Source organism: Aulostomus chinensis, chromosome 15 (assembly GCF_037954235.1).
Source record: "Aulostomus chinensis isolate RoL2024-O1b breed Wild chromosome 15, RoL_Achi_v1.0, whole genome shotgun sequence".
In the NCBI taxonomy this organism is placed as follows: Eukaryota; Metazoa; Chordata; class Actinopteri; order Syngnathiformes; family Aulostomidae; genus Aulostomus; species Aulostomus chinensis.
In genome coordinates this window covers 13,850,928-13,875,396 of record NC_141334.1, presented here as the reverse complement: position 1 = coordinate 13,875,396, position 24,469 = coordinate 13,850,928, and the positions used below count along the sequence as shown (strand labels likewise).

Here is a 24,469-nt window from a genome sequence, read left to right as displayed (position 1 = left end):
ATGAAAACAAACAAAAAGATTAAAAAAAAAAAACCTATTACAGCCTGACTAATAATGGATTTCTAAGGCTACTATTATAGCCTTTGAAAATCTAATAACCCTTTTTTTTAACCCTGGGCAAGATCAGTTAATTCATTTTAAAATCATAAGGATATTTAACTCATACCAATGGGGAAAAACCAACAACAGAATATTAGACATTTTTCTCTCAGCCTTTATTTCTCAATTTGAGCCTTCCATTGGAACAATACATAGCTTCCCATTTGTAGTTACATTCCTACAAAAAATAGCCCAGTGACAGTTGACTTCACATTAATGAACTCAGGGAAAACATATAGATGTAAAAAAATAAAATAAGAAAAAAAAAATTAAATCGCATTATAACAGGCAGAACAACCTTCATTCTTCATAAACCCTGAATTAATTTTACAGTAATCCCCTTATAATCCCAGTCTTCTCCCATTGGTGTAATTCTATCCCCCTACTTTTCTGTTGGTCTCTTGATTAACAATGACTTATTACAAAGACCTTTTTTTTAAATTTTAAAAGACAAAAAAAAAGGAACCGTCTCCCCAAATGGATAGCATGGATTTGTCTCCAGGTAGAATGAAGACTATATGGGCAGACTTTATCCACACCAGCAGTCCATTCAAGCAGGAGACCACTGAATTAATACTTTGAAATACATCAAATATTTTGAATGTCTGAAATGTTGTATAATGCAAACAGTTCAGCCTTTCACGTCTGCTGCTCCAGAGATCGTAACTCTTATCTACGCTCCTTAAAAAACCCAGTACGAAAAAATAGACTTTCATGGTGGACACAGTAATTGAGACTCAGTCATTTTTTTCCTGCATGTAAACAGTGCAGACCCTGTTTATTTGTCTTTGTTCTCACGCCTTGCACTGGGTCCTCCCATCTGCGGGTTAAGTCTGAGAAAACGAAGTTAACAGCGAGGTGATGGAATCTGTCAGAAGGCACAAAAACCATGAGCCTGTAGTTCCAAAAACCATTTTCTCAGTCAGCATTCTCTGTAGAGTTGTCTAGACGTCGTAGAAGAGGCGAACCAGATGATAACGGATCCCAAAAGCCAGCGCACTGCCCATCACCTGCAGGACACACAGAAAGCGGTAATCTGTGAAACATCCTGTTTAAGTGAATTTAGTCACAGCAGGTGTTTTGTTCTACCTGTATGATGAGCATGATGACTGTAAGATTCCTCTCGTGTGTTGGACCCAGAAGTTTCAGTACAAGATTTATTAAGGTCATGTTGTTGCATTCAATAAATTCATCGTCCCCCTCTTGGCCTCTCCGCACCTCTAGAAGCTTCACCAACTCTGCAACCTGATAAAAGGCCAAAAACCAACAAACATCACATGACAGGAAGCTTGCTGAATAACCAGTTAAACCTACCTGCACCTTTGATTCAAATGCGCTGATATTTAGGCACAACAAAACACAATTCCACTGAAAATATCAGGCTTGTAAACCCGTAAATTACAATAGAACCACGTCAGAGACTGTTCAGTAATTCTGAATATTATTTCATGGAGAGAAATACGCTTTCAAATAATATAATTAACTCAGAGAATAAGGAATACCTTCAAAAAACATAACAAAAGAGTTTTACCTTCAGAATAAGATGTCCTAAATCAGAAAGATCCTTTCTTTTGAATTTAGAGTAGCTCATCCCCAGTTTGCCTGTGTCTGGATTCAACCTTTCATTTTCACAAAAAGACACATTGAGAGAATATAACAGCGCAAACAATGAATAAAAAGAATCTTAAGAAGAGTCTGTGAGCAGCAGGTTACCTGGGGAGTCGGTGTCTAGGACAGGGGATGATATGGAAGAGCTGAGGCAGGGAATAGATAAAATTAACTACTTGAGGAATGAAGAACAGCAGCATTGTTTTGCTGAAGTGACCCAGGATGCCGACTACAGCAAACGTCATCCCAGCAAAGTAGCAGAAGGTGTCTCCCACAAACACAGAGGAGGGATACCTGTGACAAAATAGGTCACAAGATGACAGAATAGAAAGGCAGCCAACATATTGAAAACTAATAGTTCACGCCGTAAATATTTTTGGGAAACACCATCCTCTCCAGAGCTGGATATGAAGATAAATACCGTTCTCTCCTCTGTTGTGTGTGCATTAAGATGCTAATTAGCTTAGCACAATGAATAGTAGTGGGTGGGAGGTGTTAGCATACTTCAATCAAGGTCACCAAATGCCCCCCCCCAAAAAAAAAACTGTCTTGGCATGCATTAATAAAACTAGATAGTACTTAACATTTGCTATAAATGACAATTTAAAATGACAAGAAATTTAAATGACAGATTTTGATATCCATCCATAACTCTTTTCCTGTCAACAAAAACACTGGGTGAGGCGATTCCATCCAGCAGCTCGAAAGCCAAATTGTAACTTCATCCAAAAAAAAAAGAAAAAAAAGAAGAAGAACTTCTAGACAAACCAAGATCATGAGCTTTATCTGTTTGAACCAGACCACAAAGAGGAAGAAGGTATGCTAACTCAACTCAACTAATCTCAACCCTCTAACACGCACACACAGACCAGTGAGGGGAATCTATCTCCTTGTCTGACTGTGGGGAGGATGGGGATGAAGGAATCGGCTCATTACTCAAAAATTCAGCGTAGCAATCATCTAAGGGAAAATGTTTAGCTTACCAGTTGTGGTAAAAAAGTGCTAATGTCGTGAAGAAGAACGGTATCATAAAGTAGAGGGAGAAAACATGGTCATCACGGTAATCCCCTGATGAATAAGAGAACAAAAAACACAAAAGTCCTGTTTAGAATGTACTTCAAAATATTCTTCAACTCTACAGACTAGACTAAAAAAACTGTCAAATTTGGCAAAATTCTTCCTTTTCATTTAAGTGACATTTCAGCATCAAACACACTCCTAAATTGTGATGTAGATGGTGGGAGCCGTAATACCAAAGAGAGAGGAAACCCACCACTGAGCTCCACCAGGTTGAAGACGATGATGGAGCCCGAGATGAAGAGAGCTTGACCTGACTCGATGCCGTTGATGCCGGCCAGGATGTTGATAGCATTTGTGCAGAATACAGCGAGCATTCCCATGTAGACGTAGTAGAGAATACCTGTCAAAGAGGTGCATCGCTCAAAGATACATTATAATATTTTTGAACTGATCAGTTTGATTGATTCTATAAGATTTCATTACATTTGGGGGTGTCAGGTGATTAAAAAAATGATCTAATCAATGACATTTGTCATTATGGCAGTGAAAAACATTTGAAATATTTCTAGAGATTTTGATACGTGTGTAAAAAAAACTAAATCAGGCTGAAAATTTGTCCTTTTCTTTTTTAATTCTATACCATCAGAAAACTTTTCACTATTCATAGGCAACAATGTCCCAAACAATCAAACATATGAGCCAAATATGATACTATTATTATTATTTTACAAAAACATTGAGCATGAGGTCTTTTTTTTTTAAATATCTGGTAGAATAACACAGCCAAGGTGCAATGCTGCCCTCCAATGGTTACTCATAGCTTTCCACGCATGGGTGGATAAACTGTGCACATTTTTCACTAATTAATTCTTCAGAATTCCTCAGTTATTTAGACCTTTATTTTATTACAATCTGTATATTTTTTGCAGCAGTAGTTTTTTTTTCCAATTTTTATTACTATTATTAATTTTATTTTTTTTTATTACCTTTTGTCTTATCTTAACAACACCTCTTTTAAATTTGTCTTATTCAACTTGATGTCTTTGCTTTTTAGTTTGATGTACACTGGTGTCGTTCGATGCTTAACTTCCTGCCTTTTGTCAATCATTTATATGGTGCTTTCAGCTGATAAGTGGTGAAGAATACATGTAACTGAACACACAAGCACCCAGCTCACCTAGATCCAAGTGCAGGCCCAGCAGCACTCTGAATGGTTTTGGTACCACAATGACTGTGTTGCCAAAGTTAGTAAAGTAGACCATGAGTAGTGGCAGGGAAGCCATGGTGGGGAGCAGCAGCTTGTGTCTCCACCGCAGGTTGAGCACATCATCAGCAAAGCCCAGGAAGATCATGCAACAGATGGCCAGCAGTGCACCGATCAGCTGCACAAACTAACCCAGAACACAACGGAGGTCAGAGTTGGGCGTCACAGCTGAGAAACACTTGTATTACTACTACTACCTGACCCACCTCATCATGTGGGAAGCCTGTGCACTGATCTCCAACGAAGCAGCTGAGGAAAGGCACCGGGATGAAGCAGAAGAGGATGATGAGGAAGACTGTGCCACTGATGACACCTTGAGATTCTGGGCTGCAAATAAGAGCAGGAGAAATTATACACAATTTTGCTATATTCCACATTTTATTCGTAAAATGAGCTACACAGGACAGACACACTCACACTTGATTTTTAGATGTTTTGTTAAGGTCCATCCCGTACAATCTGGCTGAGATGAAATGATCTTTGAAAGCAGGAATGAGTTTCAAAGTGGCCATGCAGCCGAGGGCGGACATGAAGCAGTTGATGACCAGCGGGAGGACGGGTACTGGTGACATGTTCTCAGGCGTTTTAGTGGGTCTTTTTCTGGCAGATCAAATCACCTTTCTAGCTAATCTGACGTTGCCTATTCAGGCGATCGATGACCGAGTTCTGGCAGTGTCTACTGAGTTAGAAACACGTCATGCGGTAATTTTAAAACAAAATAAATCCACGTAACTCCTTTGTTAAAGAATAATAAGTCCATAAATCACCACAGTAATCCATAATCGTTGTCATAACGTGCTGTTTTTTTGCTGCATACTGTAAAAATCCTGGTTTTGCTGTCCGGAAGTCACTCCGTCTTTTTGTATAATTATACACTTCCGGTTGACGTCTTCAAAATAACCTCAAAAATCCCTGAAATGCCTAGAAAATTGCTGCATTAAAGATAATTATTTAGCAAATGCATATTTTCTGTCATTGCTTTAGTGAAAATCCTTAAATTCGCTCTATATTTATGGAAACTCCACCTCTATATCCTTGTGTATTTGCTCCCTGCTAATATACTTTCGGTTGCCGTCACGGAAGTGACGTTTTCATCGCTGGACATTTCATACGAAAGGACAGGGCACCAATTTGGTGAAATGAAATGAAAATTAAATTTAGTAAAAGCAATACTGATTTTAAACTATGTTTAAAAAACCTGTTGGTGCTGCTTTCTTTTTCTAAAATTAAAATGATCTTGAAACGTAAAATGTATTAAGTGTTCGTTCTTAGTGAGAACAAAAAGTCCTAAAGTTATTTACTGAATACAGGCAATCAAGGTTAAGAAACTATTTCATCAGCAATGGAAATTTCACTCACATTTTGGATAAAGGTCATCTAGAATTAGAAGCATAATCAGCAAATCACATTACAATGGTAGTGGAATTGTACCGGAAAATGGTCGTTTATTGTTGGCTTCACTGCTAGAGGTCTTTCTTTTGAAAGGAGGACTTGATATTGACTGTATTTCAGGTGTGTGGTTCGCCTGCAGGATTTGCGTCGTCACAATTAAATTAGCTTTGACTTTATCATTTTGACGCGCAAAAAATGAACTTTTGACACAAGTCTCAGACACCTGCAATTAAATGAAAAATATGTATACCTTTTTCAGATTTGCTTTTTTCCTTCTTTTTTTCCTGCTTAAAAACTGACAAACTTTCCCACATTTGAATGTTTTTGCTTTTATTTTGAAGACCGTGACTTGTTCTTCCTCTGGGCTTTTGTGTACGGCCGCTGCAGCGCCACCTAACGGCAACTGCTGTTCATAGCCAAGTCCTGATTGTGAAGCGATGACAGCAGCAGCAGCAGCAGGGGCAGGAGGAGGAGGAGGATCAACGGAGGTTTGAACCTGACGGGAGGCTGTAGAGCAATAACCAAAACACAGCGCTGACTCTAAACCTCTAGAGGAGACAGAGATACTTCTATGGTAGGATTCTGAGATGAGACACAGTTATTTTTGTTGTTAAAGTCAGTGCTGTTTACCGCCATGAGGCCAGCTTCATGCAACCATTCGCTTTCGATTCCGTGCAGCCTGCAGCTCGGACCGGATCACTTGAACGGTAGGTTGTAGTGTAGCTTAAATTTGATACTGAATTTGTGTTACGCTGCTGTGAATCGTTCTCTCATCGCTGCACCATTCAGGTTTCGTTCGGTGCGTGTGTCCTTGCTTCAGAGACACACGTTACCGCAAACACGCAAATTAAAGTTAAGACGTTGATATGCGCGGTCCGTACCTGCGTATTCCCTCAATAGACGTGTATATTCCTCAGGTATACAACGCTTCTGGATCATTGCCTGACTCTTGTTTTTCTGGCAGGATAAAGGGGGTTGGTCTGCTCCGACTGCCAGTCCCGCTATTTCCATCCGGACATGAAAGGCTCCAGGAGACGCTGATGGAGCTCCAGGAGTTCGGGTGGCTGGCTCTAGTGACTCTCTTTCTAGCCTCCCTGCTCATCGTTCTGGCATGGCTCTTCCAGTATTCTCTGACCGTTTTGCGGCTGTGGAGAGCCAGGAAGGCGGCCAAGCAGCATCTCCTCCACTCGCAGCCCCAGCAGAGCCAAACCGGGGGCGTGTGGGGCTTCCTACTGAAGCTTCGCTCTCTAAGGGATGGAGGAGCGGCATCTGAGGCTGGGGTTAAAGCCTTGGTGACCTCTCTGTTCTCCTTCAAGTCCTTCAGGGAGAATTGGCAGAGGACCTGGGTTAAAGCTCTGAATGAGCAAGCTTGCCGGCAGGGGGTAGGTTTTTAATTTTTTTTTTTACCTCTAAAGGGGAGAGATGTGACTCTAGGGTTGAAGGTAGGAAGAGTTAAGTAAGGACTGATACATTTGCGCCCATGTGTGATGGAAGCGTGGAGGTGGAGGTGTGGGAGCTGGAGTGTCTAATCGGTAAGAGGATGGGGGGCAGAGCCTTTGCGTAACAGCTCTAAATCAATGCACACAAGAGTGGAGAGACAAGATCAGCCAGCAAGCTACAGCAGGAACACCCACACCTCCTAAAAATAATTTGATAGGACTGTGGATGGGGTAGTGGGGGTGATGCTGTTGACGGAAGAATGCTAGTGTCACATCTCCCTCGTACTCATTAATCAAATTGTATTTATGGCATCAGCATTTGGCAAATATCAACGTATTTTGGATGACTGGCAAAGAAAATGATTACTGCCCACCGTAGAGGATTGCCCCAAGTGGGTAAAGGTCTCGCTTCTTTTATCTGGGAATCAAAGTCACAGTCAGAGCCCACTCTTCTACAAAGGGTTTGTTTAAAGAGGTCACATCAATCCGCAGAGTGAACCACAAACAGTCTGGTGTAAGAGGGACACTCCTCCTCCAGTCATCAATGTGAGTCTTAGGAAATATCCCTGAGAAGATCAATACTGTCGTGTCACTTGGCTCAGTGTGAAGTGACGTTGCACATTGGAACTATTCCTTGACCGCACCAGTGACTTCCTGGAGTCTCTGCTAGTTGATGATAAGATTTCAGGAAGTCTATGCAAGAAAGTCAGTTTTTTTCTAAAATGTCAAACTATTCTTTAAAAGTAGGCTAGTCTGAGTGGCGTAGCTTGTTTACCACGTTGCTGCTTGATTTGCACAGCCGGCCCATCTGCTTTGCACCTGCTCAGGAGGGTCCACCATCTTGGACTGTTTCATGTGGCAATGCAACAAACTGGATCAGACTGAGTTTGAGATCATCAGTGCCCAATAATACTGTGGGTGCTGGCTAACAGCTAACTTTTAGCACAGGATGTTAAGTTGCATACTAAGTCATGTTTGTTGCACCAGCGTCCTGTGGGAGCTGGCTAACTGTTAGCATACAATATTTAAGGTGCAATTTAGCCATGGAATTACTATCAAATGTTTTTAAGTGGGGTGGTACTGTGGTGCAGTGGTCAGCACTGTCGCCTCACAGCAAGAAGGTTCCGGGTTCGAGCCCCGGCTCCATCACAGGATCTTCCTGTGTGGAGTCTCCATGTTCTCCCTGTGCCTGTGTGGGTTCTCTCTGGTACTCCAGCTTCCTCCACAGTCCAAACACATCAAGAGGGGACGAGGCTGATTGATACTCTAAATTGACCGTAGTTGTGACTGTGAGTGTGAATGGTTGTCTGTCTCTATGTATTCGTCCAGTGATGGACTGGTGACCCGTCCAGGGTGAACCCCGCCTCTTTTGCCCAAAGGAAGCTGGGATAGACTCCAGCCCCCCCGCGACCCTTAACAGGATAATCGGTGGAAAATGGATGGTTGTTTTTAAGTGCAAGTGCTTGCTGTAATTATGGGGAGAAATAACAAATAGGACTTTTTTTTTCAATTTAAATATCTCATGCTAACATTTAGCCATTACCAAGGGCATCCAAAATCAATCTAATTCGGTTTGTCTGAGGCATGTGTTGATCTTGTTGACTTGGCAATGGGACTGTCCAATAATGGGCCAAATCACTGGATTACACGTTGTAAAATTCTGCAATTATAGTGCGATCCATGAGTCCAAATTCCCACGTAAATGCTCAAGTAAGTATTGAGCAACATGTCGTGACAACAGAAGAGTCCTGGTAACACAGACAGGCAGTGTGTGTTGAGTGTTGCATAACTGAAATGGGTCGATTCTGTTGCATCTTTTTAATGGAAGTAAGGTATGCCGTGGAAAATCAGTTTCACACACATATATAAATTTATTTAGACAAAAGGTGAAGTGCAACCAATGTATGATGCAATGTATAATTAACTGCTTATTTATGTTACATTGTGTGATTTGGGGCTGATGATTAAACCCTGCAATATCTCTAGCTGTGGCTCCAAAACAGTGACCTTGAGCCGCACTCTTAGGGAGGACCTCTGACTGAAAATAACGTGGGACAAAAGTCTGATAGTGTCAGAAATCTAGGATAGCCATCTCGCTGCGGTCGCTGATACAACCTACGTCTAGTAACAAACCAATAGGAATGTTCCAGGGCATGATGTTCAGGTCAGTGCGACACTGGAGACAAACATGCTCTTTGCTGGTGCTAAGAATGAATGGAAATGGACGTGATGCATTCTGATGACATCTTGACTTGCCCTGCAGTCTGCAGTTCAGGAGGTGTTATCATTGTACAGTCTCCATTTAGGTCTTACTCAAGTTTTTAGATCCATGATGCAGAGCCCCAGCCTGTAGGAGGCAGTACAGAAGGAAAAAAGAGCACGCTGAGTTCGTATTGGCTGATTTAAAGTATTGCCTCAAGGATGTGATATTGGTATCGGAGATACGAAAAAGTAGTTTCAAGCCATTCCTCGTTCGTCCAAGCTGCGATTCCAATTGTAGCTCTCCAAAATGGCCGTCCTGTTTCCGCCTGTGTTAAGCCGATGGGGCAGCGGTTTCCACTATATAGGCCCGAACAAGGGAAGTGACGTTGACAGAAGGTTTGGTTGCTTTGCGTTCATGTGAGTCCTTCATAGTCTGAGGTCTTATTTAGCTTAATTGAACTGATAACTGTCCTTAATTCTGGAAATGAGGGGTTTGACATTATAGATACTATATAGGGTGGTCATTGGGATGGCGCCAGCTCCATCTTAACAGTGGTCTCTTGGTTAGTTAAGCCATTGGTGAAGAATTCAAGGAGTCTGACTTCCTGGAAGACAAACATACTGTTTGCAATTAAGTAATCTTTAATCTCACTGTGTTTGCTTTTAACATCCTCATACCTCCATGCTTCTCTCTGATCTATGACCGTGTCTCTCTGATCTTTTACGCTGCTGAAACACAGAAGAAAAGAGGGTGAAGGTAGTTTTCACCTTGCTGTGATAATAACTTGTATAATTATTCTCCAGACTGGGTAAATGGCCTGGTGAATCATGAGACTGAGACATGCTGTCCACGCCTCTGTGTCCGTATGGTGTCTAGTTAGTGAGCTGAGAGTGAGAGCCAAAGCTTCACATTAAAATATCTGCTGGTCATTGTGTCTGCGTGCCGTGAAGTCTGTTTGTTTGAATGTGTCTGGGTCAGATGCAAATCACTCGTCTGTGTATGATTCTGAAGCCTATTAAGTTGATATATATAAAAAAGGGAATAATGTAACTAATGTAACCCCACTTTGTTACACGTTCCTCCCCGTGAGCCCCGACTAGGAGAAGCTGCCGCAGGAGATCGAGAAGATATGACAGGAATTTAGTGGCTGTAATCATGACGCATCACAGTCTGTGCCTCCCGTGTACACCTGCCTGGCATGTGACATTTAGAAACACACCTGACACCCACAGGCCAAACTACAGGTCCCAAGACATCCCCCTCCCCCTCCCTCCTTCTGTCTGGCGTTTCATGATTACATTTCTCCATCAGCAAAACATGAGCCCCCCCTGGAGGAGCACAGTGCCATGAAGCTCCAGTGTCATCATGTGAGGATTAGTGTGCAAATCCTTTATAGCATTAACCTAAGAACCTTCCTGGCATTTAAGATTAATGCTGACAGAGGTCTTGATATAGTTATGCCAAAATGTATCCAAATAGAGGGTAGTCGAATGAGCCATGGCCATGATAAACATGTTTGGGTAGGGAGAGACTGACGGTGTCCACAATGGTACAATGTCAGTTCTCCTTCTGGCTAAGCTGCACGGGTCCCTGCCGCTATATTCAGATCCTTAGACTAGCCTACATGCCTCCTCTGTCACAGGTGGAGTCATCAGCCGTGAGGAGTTTGGAATATTTTATGTGAATGTGCGCGGACTCTGAGCTAGACTGCTGTCTTATATGATGGCCAATTTCCCGTGGCAGCCATATTATTGGTTTTAAATACCTCAAACAAGCCTTGGTTTTATTCATATGTAAGTAAATATTTCATCGTGATACAGGAATCTTCATTTGAGATTGAGATCATGAGAAACTACACGGGATTGTGTGTGTGTGTGTGTGTGTGTGCGTGTGTGTGTGTGTGTGTGTGTGTGTGTGTGTGTGTGTGTGTGTGTGTGTTGGGGGGGGGGTTCTGTGACCATCACTGCAGCCTCACAATAACATGGTTCTGGGTTCAAACCTGTTCATCAGCTGGACTTTCTGTGTGGAGTTGAACACACATTATTGTTCCTTTGCTTTACGTGTATATGATAATATTGTGACATGAATAACAGAATTGTATCCATGAGTCTGGGTTCCTCTGCTCAGCTGTGGCTGTATCTGTGTGATAGCAGAGCTCTGCTCCGTCTAAACCCAGATTTAGCTCGTTGTGCCTCGCTGTGCCTGGAAACCATCACTTGCGTTTGAGAACTAACCTCCTCAGTGCTTCTGATCCCAATAGAGTTTGAAGATCTTTCCATGACCTACTTTGGTAAAATACATGATGTCTTTGTCACACATGAAGTACTAAAAAGACAAATATGACATGTAGGCTGGTGTTGGCTTCAAATGTGGCTGATTACATAATGATGACTTGGTCACACTTAAGACCATTATGGAGCTTTGAGGCATGGTACTCCTCTAAGACCTGTGTTCTCTGCACCGATGGCACTTGGCATTGTTTTCCAGTCACTGGCAGCTGAGTAGTTGAACATTATGGATATTTCTGTGCTTGCAGTTTTTATTTACGGAACGATTGTGCTTTACAAAGCAGGGCTGCATCTCTGTACGTGGCCTAGCAGTTTTTATTCATTTCACAAATGTCAGTCGGTCACAACTGCGTGTGCATATCTGTAGCATTATATCATATTTGTTTCAGGCTTTACTGTCCGTCTTGATATTGTCCTCAGCCGTCTTGACTGCTGCCTGCAGTGGCGAGTGATGTAACGCTTCAGTACTTGTGTGTAAGCGCTGCTCGCTTCCAGCGCCTGCTGTATCACATGTTTTTAGTGACATCAGAAGGCTGTGGCCTTGTAGCAAAACACTTCCTCTTGAGGGAATGCCTCCCCCTGACCCAGGAGTCAGGAGGCTGAATCCCGGCAGTGTGTAGTTACTTAGAGGACTGGAAACACTACACACTGATGCGTGTGATTGTAGATCTGCTGGGAGAGGGTGCACCTGATTTACCAGTAGGAATATAACAAAGTACAGCTCAGTATACTGTAGGTAGGTCATGTGAGTTTGCTGGCTTTATAACTACCAGTGTGATGACTGTTGATGGAAGGGTGGGGTTATGGGCTGTGTGATATCCCATGGCTCACTGCAATTATGAAATGTAATGAAGGGGAAATGTTTGTTAAAGGCAAATTGTGTGACAAAATACTGTTTTAAATTACTGCCAGTGGCCTCGCCGCTGCATATGATACACCACCAATATGACACCAATGCCATTGTCATAGTTGTATTCAATGAAAATGAGAGTAATGACTTGAAGATGAGCATTCCCTCTGATACTGTCAATCATATCGCAATAGCAATATCAGTCAAATAGCATTTCTATTATAAATCTGACCAAACAGATCGCCGTGTCCACGCAGGGATGAAGTGTCAGCAGCAGGATCTCTGTCCTGCTTCTCCCCTGAAGATATTGAGCAGAGACTTTTGGATTTTTGTCTCTAAAGCATAAAATCAAAGAGGAACATGATAATTAGAGCTAGAGAATTAGAGAGATTTCCTGGATGAGACTCTATTGTAGAAATACCACCAAAAAAAAAAGCCCTAAAGGGGAACTCCACTGATTTTTTTTTTTTTTTTTTTTTTTTACACATCAAAGTCTGTTTTGTTACAATAGCGGTGCAAAGCTAAATCAACTAAGTCGCTCTTTTAAGATACAGGATGGAGAACAGAATGAGAAACTGGTTGATTGCTGCCTGTGGCTTTGCAGCTTTACAGAATTCAAGATGTGTCAATGGGGGATTTGGCCTGAGGCTTCATTGCAGCTGGTTAATTACAGCCATGACAACAGTCCTGGCAGCGGTAACCCACACATACGTGCACGTGTGTGGTAAACGGCATGCTAAGTTACCATTTACTCCTACCGCTACAATCACCAGCTCTAACATCCTCTCATTTCTGTTTAAGCTCCATTAAACACAGGACGTGTGGAGGATTTCCACTGGGTTGACTCTGCTGGATCATGAGTAGTCTTGCAGTCAGCTTTTTGGTCTCCACACTTTACGTTTGGACAATAATAACGCCATGCTCCTCAAGTCATGACTCACAGCTTAAAGTATTTGGATATAACGGAGCCATTTGGGCATCGCTGGATGGTTTAGGTTTTTTTGAGGAGGCTTGACAGCCTGGACCAGCTGGCATCATCATCATCATCCTGTGCGTACGCGACTGACATTCTAAGCCATCTTCACGGGGTTCATTTGTTTGAAGAGGACGACTAATGGGACGTAGACATGTGAACGGAGGGAAGATCCTTGTGCATTCAAGATCTGCAATTATAAAGAGCCTTCTAGTGAATGGCCCAAGGCCACAGTTCACTTCTTCGCTCTCTGACTGTGAGCTGCTGGTACATGATTAATTCACTGTGATTATGCTCAAGTAGATTTCGTCTTAACGACAGGGGCGTAGAGCAATTTAGGCTTATTTGCCATGATAGTACAGGAAATGAACCTTCTTATCCTCATTTATCACAGCTGTTGAAGTGATTCAAATCCACTTGTGAGTTTGACTTTTTTTTTTCTTTTTTTTTTTTAAAGCCTAATTTTACTCGAATTTCACAGTTTTTCTCCAGGATGGATCTTTGACCCAGTTGTGATGTGAAGCTAAATCCTAAATGCCAAACCCTGTGTTCATTGTCGCAGTTTTCAGGATTTTACAGATTATTTGAAGTTGTTTCATACATTTTATATTCCAGTGAAGCGGTTCACATTTGCTCAAAGTCAGTAATAGAGCTCACGGGAGGTTGTTGAAGGGAAAATCCCATAAATCCAGTGAGGAGTTGATTACCAGCCATAATTTTCTAACCATCTGAGGTTGAGTCAACGCGAGCGGGCAGGTTTTAAAGTTGAAGTTGTTTCATACATTTTATATTCCAGTGAAGCGGTTCACATTTGCTCAAAGTCAGTAATAGAGCTCACGGGAGGTTGTTGAAGGGAAAATCCCATAAATCCAGTGAGGAGTTGATTACCAGCCATAATTTTCTAACCATCTGAGGTTGAGTCAACGCGAGCGGGCAGGTTTTAAAACGCTGACGTCGAGTTTGAAAACAGTTTTAAGGGCAAACTCCCTGAGAATTACTTCACTGCTGACAATCCCTGAAATGTTTCAGTGACATCTCTGATTGGTGGAGGACATTGTTACCATGGAAATGTCTCCTGAATTGTCTTTGTCCATTTTGAGTTTCTTAGGTTTCCACTGTTGTTTTAGAGGAATCTGGCTATATAGACGTGATCTCCCTTTCTAATGAGAAACATTGAACATGTTGATATTATATATTCACTTGCATCACTGACAAGCTATCGGGCGACAAAAATGGTCAGGTGGTCATGAAATGTAGGGTTTGTTTTGGTTGGAAATATCATTTGCAATGTCTTATGGGATGAGTAGTTCATGAACTCTTAAGATACTGATGTCACAGTCTTCCTCTGTTTTCTCATGATCTTTTGGGGGCAAATCAAACATTTTACGGTCAACATCTGTTCTCTCATTGGTTTGCTTCCAAGAGTAAAACTCTTAATTTTAGGATTTACCAAAATGTCAATGAAAAAAATGCCAGTCAGTAAGCGCCTTGCTAAAGCTAGTGATTTGTAGCCGCTGGATGGGCGTATTGTGCAACTATTCAGATAAATTTTGAATAATGTGGTTGACTTTGGAGAACAGGTGCAGTCACGCTAACATCAAGCAGACCTGTGCGTTTATGCATTTAGGCTAAACTTTTATTTATTTTTTCAAACAATTCTACAACATGCAAGCAGTGTCACTGTTGGAGCCTGAACTGCAGAAACCCCCAACTAAAAGAAAATGACAGGAAAGGCAGATGAGGGTCAACAGAAGCCACAGGGGGAGTGTATTTCTGGTTGACCCACATGCTCCACAGAGGCGTTCAGCCAGCTGGACCCAAAGGGGGTGAGTCTGACAAACCTGAAGTGACACTGTAGATGTCCCCAGGAAGTGTCTCTACCCAGAAATATCTTTCCCATCCACATTCACTGGAACAGCGGTGCTTCACAAGGACAAATCAATGGCTATGCTTCCAGTGTTGCCCTGGCGATGACCAAATGAGCTCTGTCGCCTCTGCTAGGAGGATCCACCACAGCATCGTGCACCAGATGGATGCAGAAGAAGCAAGAAGCCAATGGAAGATTCAAATGAATGAATAACAGAACATCCTTCAACCATGTGATGGTGTGCAGTATAACAGGTGATGGCTGTGCCTCCTCGTTCAAGCTTCCATGGATGACACACCAACCATGGCATCACTTGAACCATGCGGATGACCTACATTTCTCACTGTCACAATTGACTCATCTTGGGAATCCTGCTGCTACTATGTGTACAGATCTGGCAATATTTTACATTAAACAGTAAAGGGCAAACGCCCTCAACACTGGACCTGAGGGTATTAAAGCTAGGACTGTTTCATTTTGTCAGTTTGATGCTGATGTTTCTGTATGACCTACATCGACAAACAGAAGCACTTTTGGCCAGAGGGGGCGCCAAAATCAATATAATTGATGGTTCATCGTAGCAATTTTAAACATTTCTTCTAGTTTATTACCAAAACATCCCATATTCAGTCCCAGCAAAGACCTGTACTTTACTTTCTATACCGATTCACTCCATTTGTCTGACTGCAGTCCAAATAAAGCATGTGAGATTATTTTGACATACACACGTGAGAAAAACACACAGTCAGAAGCCACCCAGTCTGAAACTCATCAGCATGTGTTTGTTCTGCACTGTGGGTGTGTTGAATGGCTGGGTGACTGAGCAGTTTTAGAGGCGTCAGTCAAGCGAAGTAAACACAGCCGGTTGTAGAGTGTGAGAGTCATGTGACTGCAGTGTTGGTCCAGGGAACCTACGTAAGCTTGTAGCATTGCACTTGGCTTCCAGCCCTTCTGGCTGGAACACACACACACACACACACACACACACACTTCAAACTTTGTTATATCATCCTCCCACCTCTTCCCACCTCCACTGTTGCGTTTGGACAGGCTTGGACCTGAACCTGGAGGAACATATGCTCCGACAATAGGGGATGTGTTTTCTCTCTCTTACATCTCCTGAGCCAGTTAAAAGCATCCAGACAAAAAGATCCTCTGGCACATTCCAAGTAATAGTAGGCCACTGGTGTTTCAAATTGTTTTCCTACAAATTTCCTGGCTTCAGAGGTGTCTTCCAACACTTGCATCATTGATAACAGTAAAAGCTGGCTCTCTGTAAGCTCCACTAAGCTTTGGTTGTTACACAGCAGCTTGAATGAACTCTCTTACCAGCCTTTGGTCAAACATATGCTCTCATTTTATTGCCAGTATCCTCAGGGTGTATTCACAATCCACAATGCTGCCACAGTTGGGCTTTGCCATGCATTGTAAAGGCTATAACTCCATGTTTTTTTGGCAAGAGCATCTTTACAACCCGAATCGGTTCCGTCGTGTCTGCAAGACTTAGTTTAAACGGGTCTTGTAGTGTGTATGGACAAATTTGTGTGTAAAAAATGCATGTATGTAGTTTGGTTCCCTTTAAACCTGAGCACAAAAGAGTGGAAGCTAATTTTAACCATTACAACAATGTGAAATTAACATTTACATCATAGAAATAAGCCTCGTCTTCTGCCTCTTTATAATTAGCATTTTGGTGATACGGACGCATTTTAATTTGCTGATTGGGAACTTATCTACTAAGTTGTCTATTGCTGCGGTACAAGCGTCAAGCGTTGATCCTCTTCAAGTTCATGTTCTGTTATGTAATATTTAGAATGTTTGTTCCTTTTTTTTCTGTCTCAGAGCTCCATCCAGATCACATTTGACAGCAGTCTTCAGTTAACAGCCTCCTCTGCAATAAATAGCGTCACCTGCTCCAACCAAGCACGTCAAATGGTAACTAATCGTTCTAATCGTGTGTGTGTGTGTGTGTGTGTGTGTGTGTGTTGCTTTTCCGGAAACCTAAACATCATTTCTCGTATTGACCTTTGCTGACTCTTTTCTTGTAATACAGGTTTTACACTGTCAGTGTTGGGTGGACACAGTGACATTTCCTGTGACGGTCACTCAGCAGTCGCCGGCTGCCGTTTCCATGGACACCTATCAAATCACTATAGCACCAATGGTGGCAAAGGTACAAAGACGCACCACCTGGATTTTATAATTTGCACATTTGAAGGCCAGTGAGCATGTCGGAACATGATTTGCATTCTTATTCAAATATTTAATTTACATCTAAATGGCGTTTCACGCTCCAGCCATCACTGTTGGTGTCATTAAAAGTGGACATTGTTCAAATTAATGGCCTTTGTCTCATTCCAGGAGTACTTAGCTCAGTATATGTAAAGTAAAGCTCCATTTTCCATGACCTCTGCTTCTTTCTGTTTTCTCTCTCACTGATGTACATGTTGGAAGTGATTTTTCCATCTGAGCTTCACTCATTACACCGTCAACTTGTCAGTGAAACTTTCATTTTTGCACAGGAAGGACACAGCACTTGACTTTGTTAAAAAATCTGTCAGATTTTCTCCAAACGGCCTTGTCCAAGCTGACAGAGGCTGCCATTTTCCAGGGAGAGGCTTTAATTCTCTAAATCAAATAGTGTGGTAATTACTTATTGACATAAAAATGCCACATGCTGCAGTTTTACTGTAATAATGTAGTGATCCGTCGTCTGCATGCTTGTTAACCTGCCCTCTGCCTCTGTGTCGAATGGGTTTTCCAACCCTGTGTCTCCTGTCTGTCTGCATCAGGTGGTTGTATGTCTGGAGGAGGTAGAGGACGAGGGACTGCTGGTGTCCTGGACTCTCTCCAAGCAGCCATCATTTACTCTGACAGCGTCTCCATGCAAACTGCAGAGACGAGTGAGAACATTTTATATTGATCGTACTATGTTCTATGCACTTCAAATTGGAAGCTGTCTGTCACTTTGGGAGCCGTTTAAGTCATCATTACTCATGAATGTCATAAAATACATTGGTATACACGTCGTGCTCTTGTGACTTTTTGTCTGAGATGGTGATGAAGAAGACTGAAACTGACATGGATAAAATATAAGTTTAATATATGAGAATAGGCTGAGTTTAATCCATGATCCCCCCCAAATTCCCCAAACTAATTATTTGAATTAAATATATGACTATTAAACTAAAACAGCACGCAACACTGATGCCACTTTTATTCCTCTTGGATATTACAGGAATATGTAACATGACATTAGCCATAATATTGAATAAAAGCCCTGCTTTGTGTCGTAGTGTTTTATCAGTGGAGAATGATAAGTACTTTCCTCTTAGGGCACTGAGAGTGAGGTGGACCTGGACATGATTAAGGGCCTGATAGAGGACACTCTGTTCAGTTCTCAGCCAGCCATGGTCCTTAACCTCAAGACATGCCCATCCAGTCCTTCGGTACGATTTTTTTTTTCCCCCTTTTGCAGCCAATATATTGACTACATTTGTGACCTGCATGATTGATCATATACTATAAGTGCTTTTGTGGTTGAGAGCTGTTTTCCAACATGCTCCCAGGCCCCCATGGAGCATCTCTCAGTGGGACTAAACTCAGTACCCCAGAGTGTCTTGATGCGACGACTACTGCTGCGGCAGCTCAGGGCAACCTTAAGCAAAGGTCAGATATAGTCCCTCAGCTTCACATCCTTTCTTTCCAGTTTCCTGCTTACTACAGAGGTCTCTCTCTCTCTGCTGCTCTGTGTGTGTGTGCAGGTCAGTGGTCCAGATCAGGTGAGCTGTGCTGTGTCCTGAGCCTGAACCAGCCCTCCACAGAGAGGAAAACCTGCTTCCTGCCGGTGCCCAGCAACCCCAACACCCCACTGGAATGGAGTGATGAAATCACCATGTACGAAGACATGATAACTCTGTTAATCTGCAGAGCAGAAGGGTTACATTATAGTGTTTTGTTTTTTAATCTAAATGTGGTTTTGCCTCAGTTGTAACACAGCTGTGATGCTCTGTGTGTTAAAGGGAGCTGAGCCCAGAAACCAAAGAGCTGAGAGCAAGACTTCTGGAGCGAAATGGCAAAAGAGAACGTAAGACAGCTCGATAGCAATTTATTGCGGGCTTCTGTCCAGAAACCTGATCAGCAACAATGTTTAGTCTGCTTAAGCAGAACCAGTAATGCCTGAAGAGCAGTTTTCACCTTGATCTTTTTGTTCAGGCATAAAATGTCAGGCATTGGTCCCATGGTGGCCACAGAACCAAGCAAGTTAGTAGCTTTCAATGTTACAAAATAACTTAAGATGTTTGTTTTGTCTGTATCTTAGAGTTCCTTCCTGGACACGCCACCCTAGTGTTGGACTTCCACCACAAATTTCCTGCCACTGTCACATTGTCCGTAAACCCCGGCCACGGCTTGGAACCACAAGCCAGCATCACAGTAGAGGTGAGGGACTGGATGTTGTAACAGTTTTCAAACTATTGTGATGCTCTGAAGTGTACAGTTACATCACAGTTAATTATCTAACGTCAAGTGAGCAGGAAGGAATCAAAGATTTATAGCTGAAGTGTTGTGTAACAGCTGATCCTCAGTCCTTTGTCATCCCTGTACAGCTGCTCCCATCCAGCCAACTTGAATTTTTTCCCTTTTGCAACCTCGCCCAAAGAAAATTATATCTACATTATCTCTGCTACTACTAGAACGGTAATTGTTCTCTGAGAAAAAAAAATACAAAAATAACCTGCAGAGTACAAGATAACATCTTCTGCTCACATATTAAGAGAAATTAATCATCTAAAAGGTTCCCTGCTGATCCCGATGTGCAGATAACTTAAGTGGCGCTGTGTCATGGCGCTGCTACATGAAAAGTGCAAAGCCTCTCAAATGTGGTTCAACTCTTTTCACCCCTCCAGCTGATGTATACGGAAACAGAGGAACTTAACAACGCTTTGCCTCTACGTTCTTCGCTCACCCCCACCAAAAAAGTTGACGTAGACCGAACCATCATGCCAGATGGAACCATCGTCACCACAGTGACGACGGTTCAGTCTCGACTGAAACTAGACCGCAGTCCTGGTAAATTTACAGCGCCAAACTAAAGTGGTGTTTTTTTTGTTTTTTAAATATATATATATATATATATATATATATATATATATATATATATATATAAACATAAACAATGAAATAAAATAGTTCTGGTACCTTTCAGGTGATTCCCCTATGCGTTCCCCATCCAAAGTAGAGGTGACGGAGAAGAAACCCACCATCCTGCATGATGGGAGAGGCAACGGCAGCCCCAATCCCAGCAGTGAGTTATATGGTTTTACACAACAGATGGAGGGAAGGGAAAGAAGCACTGTAACACAATTTATAAAAGCATCCATCCATCCAACCATCCATCCATCCATCCATTTTCTTTCGCTTATTCCTGTTAAGGGTTGTGGGGGGGTGGAGTCTATCCCAGCAGCTTTCAGGTGAGAGGCGGGGTTCACCCTGGACAGGTCACCAGTCCATCACAGGGCCAACACATAGAGACAGACAACCATTCACACTCACAGTCACACCTACAGTCAATTTAGAGTATCAATCAGCCTCGTCCTCTCTTGATGTCTTTGGACTGTGGGAGGAAGCTGGAGTACCAGAGAGAACCCACACAGGAACAGGGAGAACATGGAGACTCCACACAGAAAGATCCTGTGTCCGAGCCGGGGCTCAAACCTGGAACCTTCTTGCTGTGAGGCGAGAGTGCTGACCACTGCACCACTGTGTCGCCTTTATACAAAGCAAAGTACAAAATGTTACGCAGTAGGGTATATATTACAGCAACAAAAATAAACATGCAACACATCAGTTTTCCATTGTAATACTGATTTACATATTTGTCCTCTTGTTGTTCAGAGGGCAGCCGCCTTTCTAATGGCTTGGATCCTGTTGCAGAGACGGCCATTCGTCAGCTGACAGAGTCGGCCTCTAAAGTGGTGCGGAAGACACCAACAAAAAGAAGCACGCTGATCATCTCGGGCGTATCAAAGGTCAGAGAATTAAAAAAAAAAGTCAATATGAGTGTAGTGCTCTCTATTCTCTATTTTTAGACCTGTAGTATGGTATATGAAAACATAATATTCAGGTGTGTCATGTAACTGCTAAGGTCTTTTTTTTCTGCAAAGCAAACCAAAACAATATATTTGGGGTTTTTTTTGTGTGCATCATTTCCCTCTGAATATATGATCAGTTAGCCATTGACTTAGTCGAAACAAGTATGTTTTTTTAAGAATCTGAGATACAATGACACAGAGTCAGCCAAGATGATCTGATGTAAATTTAGTCCACATTCACAGCCCTCTTTGGATCACAGTACAGCAGAGGGTCCTCTGACCTGATTTCTGACTGAGAGCCTTCAGAAACAGATCCAGCGCTGGAAACTGCAGCTGAAACCTGACACACAAGTCACATGATGTCAAATAAAGTGCAGATTATGACAGTAGAATTCTTAATAGCCATAACAAGAGGGTTTGAAGTTGGGATCCCAGTATGTTAGAAAACAACATTCAGCGCTCTGCTGATGTCATTAACAAGCTGACTTCATCAAAAGATCATTTGATTCAATTTCCCGCCATCATCAGGTTCCGCTCTCCGAGGATGACTGTGCAGTATCGACCGGCTACGCTGCAGCTATGGACTCAGCCATGCACAGCAATCATTACGGGGCGGGTCACCACCAGGACCCAGATGAAACCACACCCTCTGACGTGTCCGAGCGTCCGTCTGTGGACGATGTGGAATCAGATACTGGTTCCACCGGTGCCTTGGAAACCCGCAGCCTCAAGGACCATAAAGGTAACACTGTTAGGGTCATAACCTGCACTAAATTGAAGTACTGTACATTTCACTTGCAAGCACATAGCTGCAGTCTTGATAACATCAATCTTCTCTAGAGAAGTCTTGATTTACGTGACTAACTACTCCCCCTGGAGGCTGGACTGCAGCATTTAATCAAGCACACTGAAGGGATTTATCAATGCTCCAAAAAAAATCATTAAATCTGATAAATGACATGAAAAAAAAAACATTCAATTTGGTATTTCTTCTGAATTATTTACAAAAGTAATAGAATCTTATTCAGTGCAGTGATGCAGTGTGTCTACTTCCCACAGTGGGATTTCTTCAGAGTGGGACGAAGCTGCTGTTCCGCAGAAGACACCGAGAGAAGGAGTCTTGTCTCAGCCAGTCCCATGAGGACATCTCCAACATGGGCAATATCTTTGCTGCTGCTTCTGCAACAAGCAGTCGTAAGAAGTCCGGCAGCTTCTCCCGGCGTCTCATCAAGCGCTTCTCTTTCCGTTCATCAGGCAAATCAAAAGGCAAATCTACGAGTACCAATGGAGGAACGAGCTCGCCGAATAACTGATCATTACTGCTAGGCTAGGCAAGGCTAGGCGAGGACAAGCGCCATCCCATGATCACTCTGAGACCTCTGTTGGTACTATCAAGAACAACCAAATCCTTTTGATGACTCCTTGTATCTTGACAGACTCAAAACCCCAGGTGGGTTTTCACCTGCACATCTTGGGGGGTGGGAGTGGGGGGTTACCTCTGGGAGGACTTTTCCTCTGGATAGAGAATATTGCACCTTCAGGACAGAAGACACTCCAAATCACATGATCGAAATCTGAAATGTGATGAATCCTGTTTCTATAGAGGATAAATCTGTTCAAACATCAGGCAGCAAACAACAACGTAAGTGTTTGATTGTTGTGAGCGATGGTGGAATATATTTAAATAATTTAGTGATAAGATGCCAGTATGATGCTATCGGTTGCACTTTGGACTCTACGGTTTTTAACTGGAAATATAAAATCCCTGCGTTGTATAAAAATTATTTATTAATATGTGGTTCTCATAAAACAAGTGCTATTTATTTTCCCCAGAACAGGGGTCATTATAGTTGCATTATACTGTAAAATAGGGATTTTGCTGTTTTTTTTTCCATGCAGTTCATTTTAAAAGTTTTTAAAAGTTCATTTTAAAAACAAGTAAGTTTAAAATACATTTTTAATGTAGTTGTAATGACCGTAACTGCTTATGCATCAGTTTCAGAATGTTGTTCAATGTTCTATCCTGTAAAATAAGCAGGAAAAAAAACAGATTTTTGTTGTACTTTTATTTGAGAAAAAATATCGTCTTTGGATTATCATCAGAATTTTAGCTCATAAATGCGTTTCAGTTTGCCTCTGAAACTGCAGCTTCTCCTAAAGACAACAGTGGGCAGACTTGTTAAAGACAAGTATGCAGTCTTGAAATGGTTGAATGCTTTTGTCAGTAAAAGTATGCACTTACAGTAATCCTAACATCATGACTCTTCATTATTGCAATAATCCGTCATTACTGTGTAGCACGATTGCATCTTTTGCGATTTCATATGACATTCTTTCGATTGCAAGCAAACACAACCAAAAACTAAACATGTATCAACATTTCGTAGCCTCTGGAGGTTGTGAAACATTGGAAGACTGATTTACATTTAATTTCTGCTGACACAGTGATGTGATGTGTGGACTGAACGTTCTCAGGGCTAGTTATAAAATGGCTACTACTTACGAAGATTCAAACTAAAGAGTATGCTGCATCCTTCAAAGGCAAACAGAGTCAGTATGTAAAAATGTAGATACATTTTCAGTCATTTGTTTTGTTTGACAAATTGTAAACTTTTAAACTACAGGATAAAAAAAAACATCTTTCTTGTCAGCATTAACTATGGGACTTCACTAAAAAACCTGTTTGAATTATTGTGTTTTAGCCTAAAATTCACAGTTTATTTTGTATTGTCATGATATCTACTGAAGTGGATTACTATGGTGGAGCTCCTGCTGTTTGCTGGGATGGACATGTACGGTGTGCTTTACAAAACTACAATCAATTCATGATGCTAAGGAATTGAACAAAGCCGCTTGGCTGGAATGTGAAACAGAAAGCAAAATTTGTGAAATTTTCTGATGTGATATTGTAATTTTTAATTTATTGCAAATAAATTATTTTTGAAGCCTCCCTTAATTTGGTCATGACTATAAAGTTCTTATTAATTTCTCAAAGGCAGTCTGCATTGTTTGTTTAAAGGGCAGTGAAATAGTTCTGACTGAGATTGACTCTCCACTGTTTAAAATGTAAGATTCTTGGGCCAACAATGCAGAAATTATCTAATAATCCAGTAAGCAACCTTAATTTGTTAAAATGTGTAAAAGCTTGAAGGTTGGGGGAGCGTTCTTTCTTTCATTTGGCGCTAAAAATTTGAAGCTGGAGGGAATAGACAGGACTGGTCTTGCATGTCCAGCCCCCTCCATACGATCCAATAACAAAAATCAGGAAGTGCGAGAGCCAGTCGATTTTTGCTATTCTAGTGAGCGCGCTGTGATTGGTAGAAAAGCGGAACAGTTCCACCAATCGGCACTAACGTCCCTTCTCCTTTCACTTT

At 42.0% G+C, this 24,469-nt stretch overlaps 2 protein-coding genes across 5 annotated transcripts; one reads left to right on the top strand and one right to left on the bottom strand.

Moving 5' to 3' along the window:
- Positions 1-180: 180 nt before the first annotated feature.
- Positions 181-5,084, bottom strand: dpagt1 (dolichyl-phosphate (UDP-N-acetylglucosamine) N-acetylglucosaminephosphotransferase 1 (GlcNAc-1-P transferase)). The gene is made up of 9 exons (XM_086226167.1): positions 4,409-5,084; positions 4,198-4,318; positions 3,905-4,118; positions 2,981-3,127; positions 2,691-2,775; positions 1,813-2,001; positions 1,631-1,718; positions 1,189-1,344; positions 181-1,109 (listed from the first exon to the last, which is right to left on the bottom strand). The coding sequence occupies exons 1-9, from the start codon at positions 4,561-4,563 to the stop codon at positions 1,044-1,046; spliced, it is 1,221 nt and encodes a 406-aa protein (XP_086082293.1). The 5' UTR covers positions 4,564-5,084; the 3' UTR covers positions 181-1,043.
- A 736-nt stretch (positions 5,085-5,820) lies between these two features.
- On the top strand, positions 5,821-24,045 carry c2cd2l (c2cd2 like). Of its 4 annotated transcripts, XM_086225746.1 has the most exons (16): positions 5,830-5,957; positions 6,062-6,090; positions 6,348-6,765; positions 16,846-16,938; positions 17,057-17,176; positions 17,796-17,906; positions 18,339-18,452; positions 18,573-18,672; positions 18,768-18,900; positions 19,026-19,090; positions 19,325-19,443; positions 19,911-20,073; positions 20,210-20,308; positions 20,899-21,032; positions 21,624-21,837; positions 22,155-24,045. In XM_086225746.1, exons 1-16 carry the CDS (start codon positions 5,955-5,957, stop codon positions 22,406-22,408), a joined length of 2,169 nt encoding a protein of 722 aa, XP_086081872.1. In that variant the 5' UTR covers positions 5,830-5,954; the 3' UTR covers positions 22,409-24,045. The 4 variants fall into 4 exon arrangements, with proteins under 4 accessions (XP_086081874.1, XP_086081873.1, XP_086081871.1 ...); XM_086225748.1 differs by lacking the exon at positions 6,062-6,090 and having other exon boundaries at positions 5,821-5,957; XM_086225747.1 differs by having other exon boundaries at positions 5,821-6,090; positions 20,938-21,032.
- Positions 24,046-24,469: the final 424 nt, after the last annotated feature.

What these genes read in the sequence shown, in the direction of transcription:
- dpagt1 (XM_086226167.1), bottom strand. Translation starts at nt 4,563, where the DNA reads ATGTCACCAGTACCCGTCCTCCCGCTGGTCATCAACTGCTTCATGTCC. An exon ending in GCACTTTTTTACCACAACTG is followed by an intron (nt 2,002 to 2,690) that starts GTAAGCTAAACA and finishes ATTTTGTCACAG; the next exon opens with GTATCCCTCCTCTGTGTTTG. An exon ending in TCATCATGCTCATCATACAG is followed by an intron (nt 1,110 to 1,188) that starts GTAGAACAAAAC and finishes TGTGTCCTGCAG; the next exon opens with GTGATGGGCAGTGCGCTGGC.
- c2cd2l (XM_086225745.1), top strand. Translation starts at nt 6,032, where the DNA reads ATGCAACCATTCGCTTTCGATTCCGTGCAGCCTGCAGCTCGGACCGGA. An exon ending in CGGACCGGATCACTTGAACG is followed by an intron (nt 6,091 to 6,347) that starts GTAGGTTGTAGT and finishes TTTTTCTGGCAG; the next exon opens with GATAAAGGGGGTTGGTCTGC. An exon ending in CGGCAGCCCCAATCCCAGCA is followed by an intron (nt 20,309 to 20,898) that starts GTGAGTTATATG and finishes CTTGTTGTTCAG; the next exon opens with AGGGCAGCCGCCTTTCTAAT.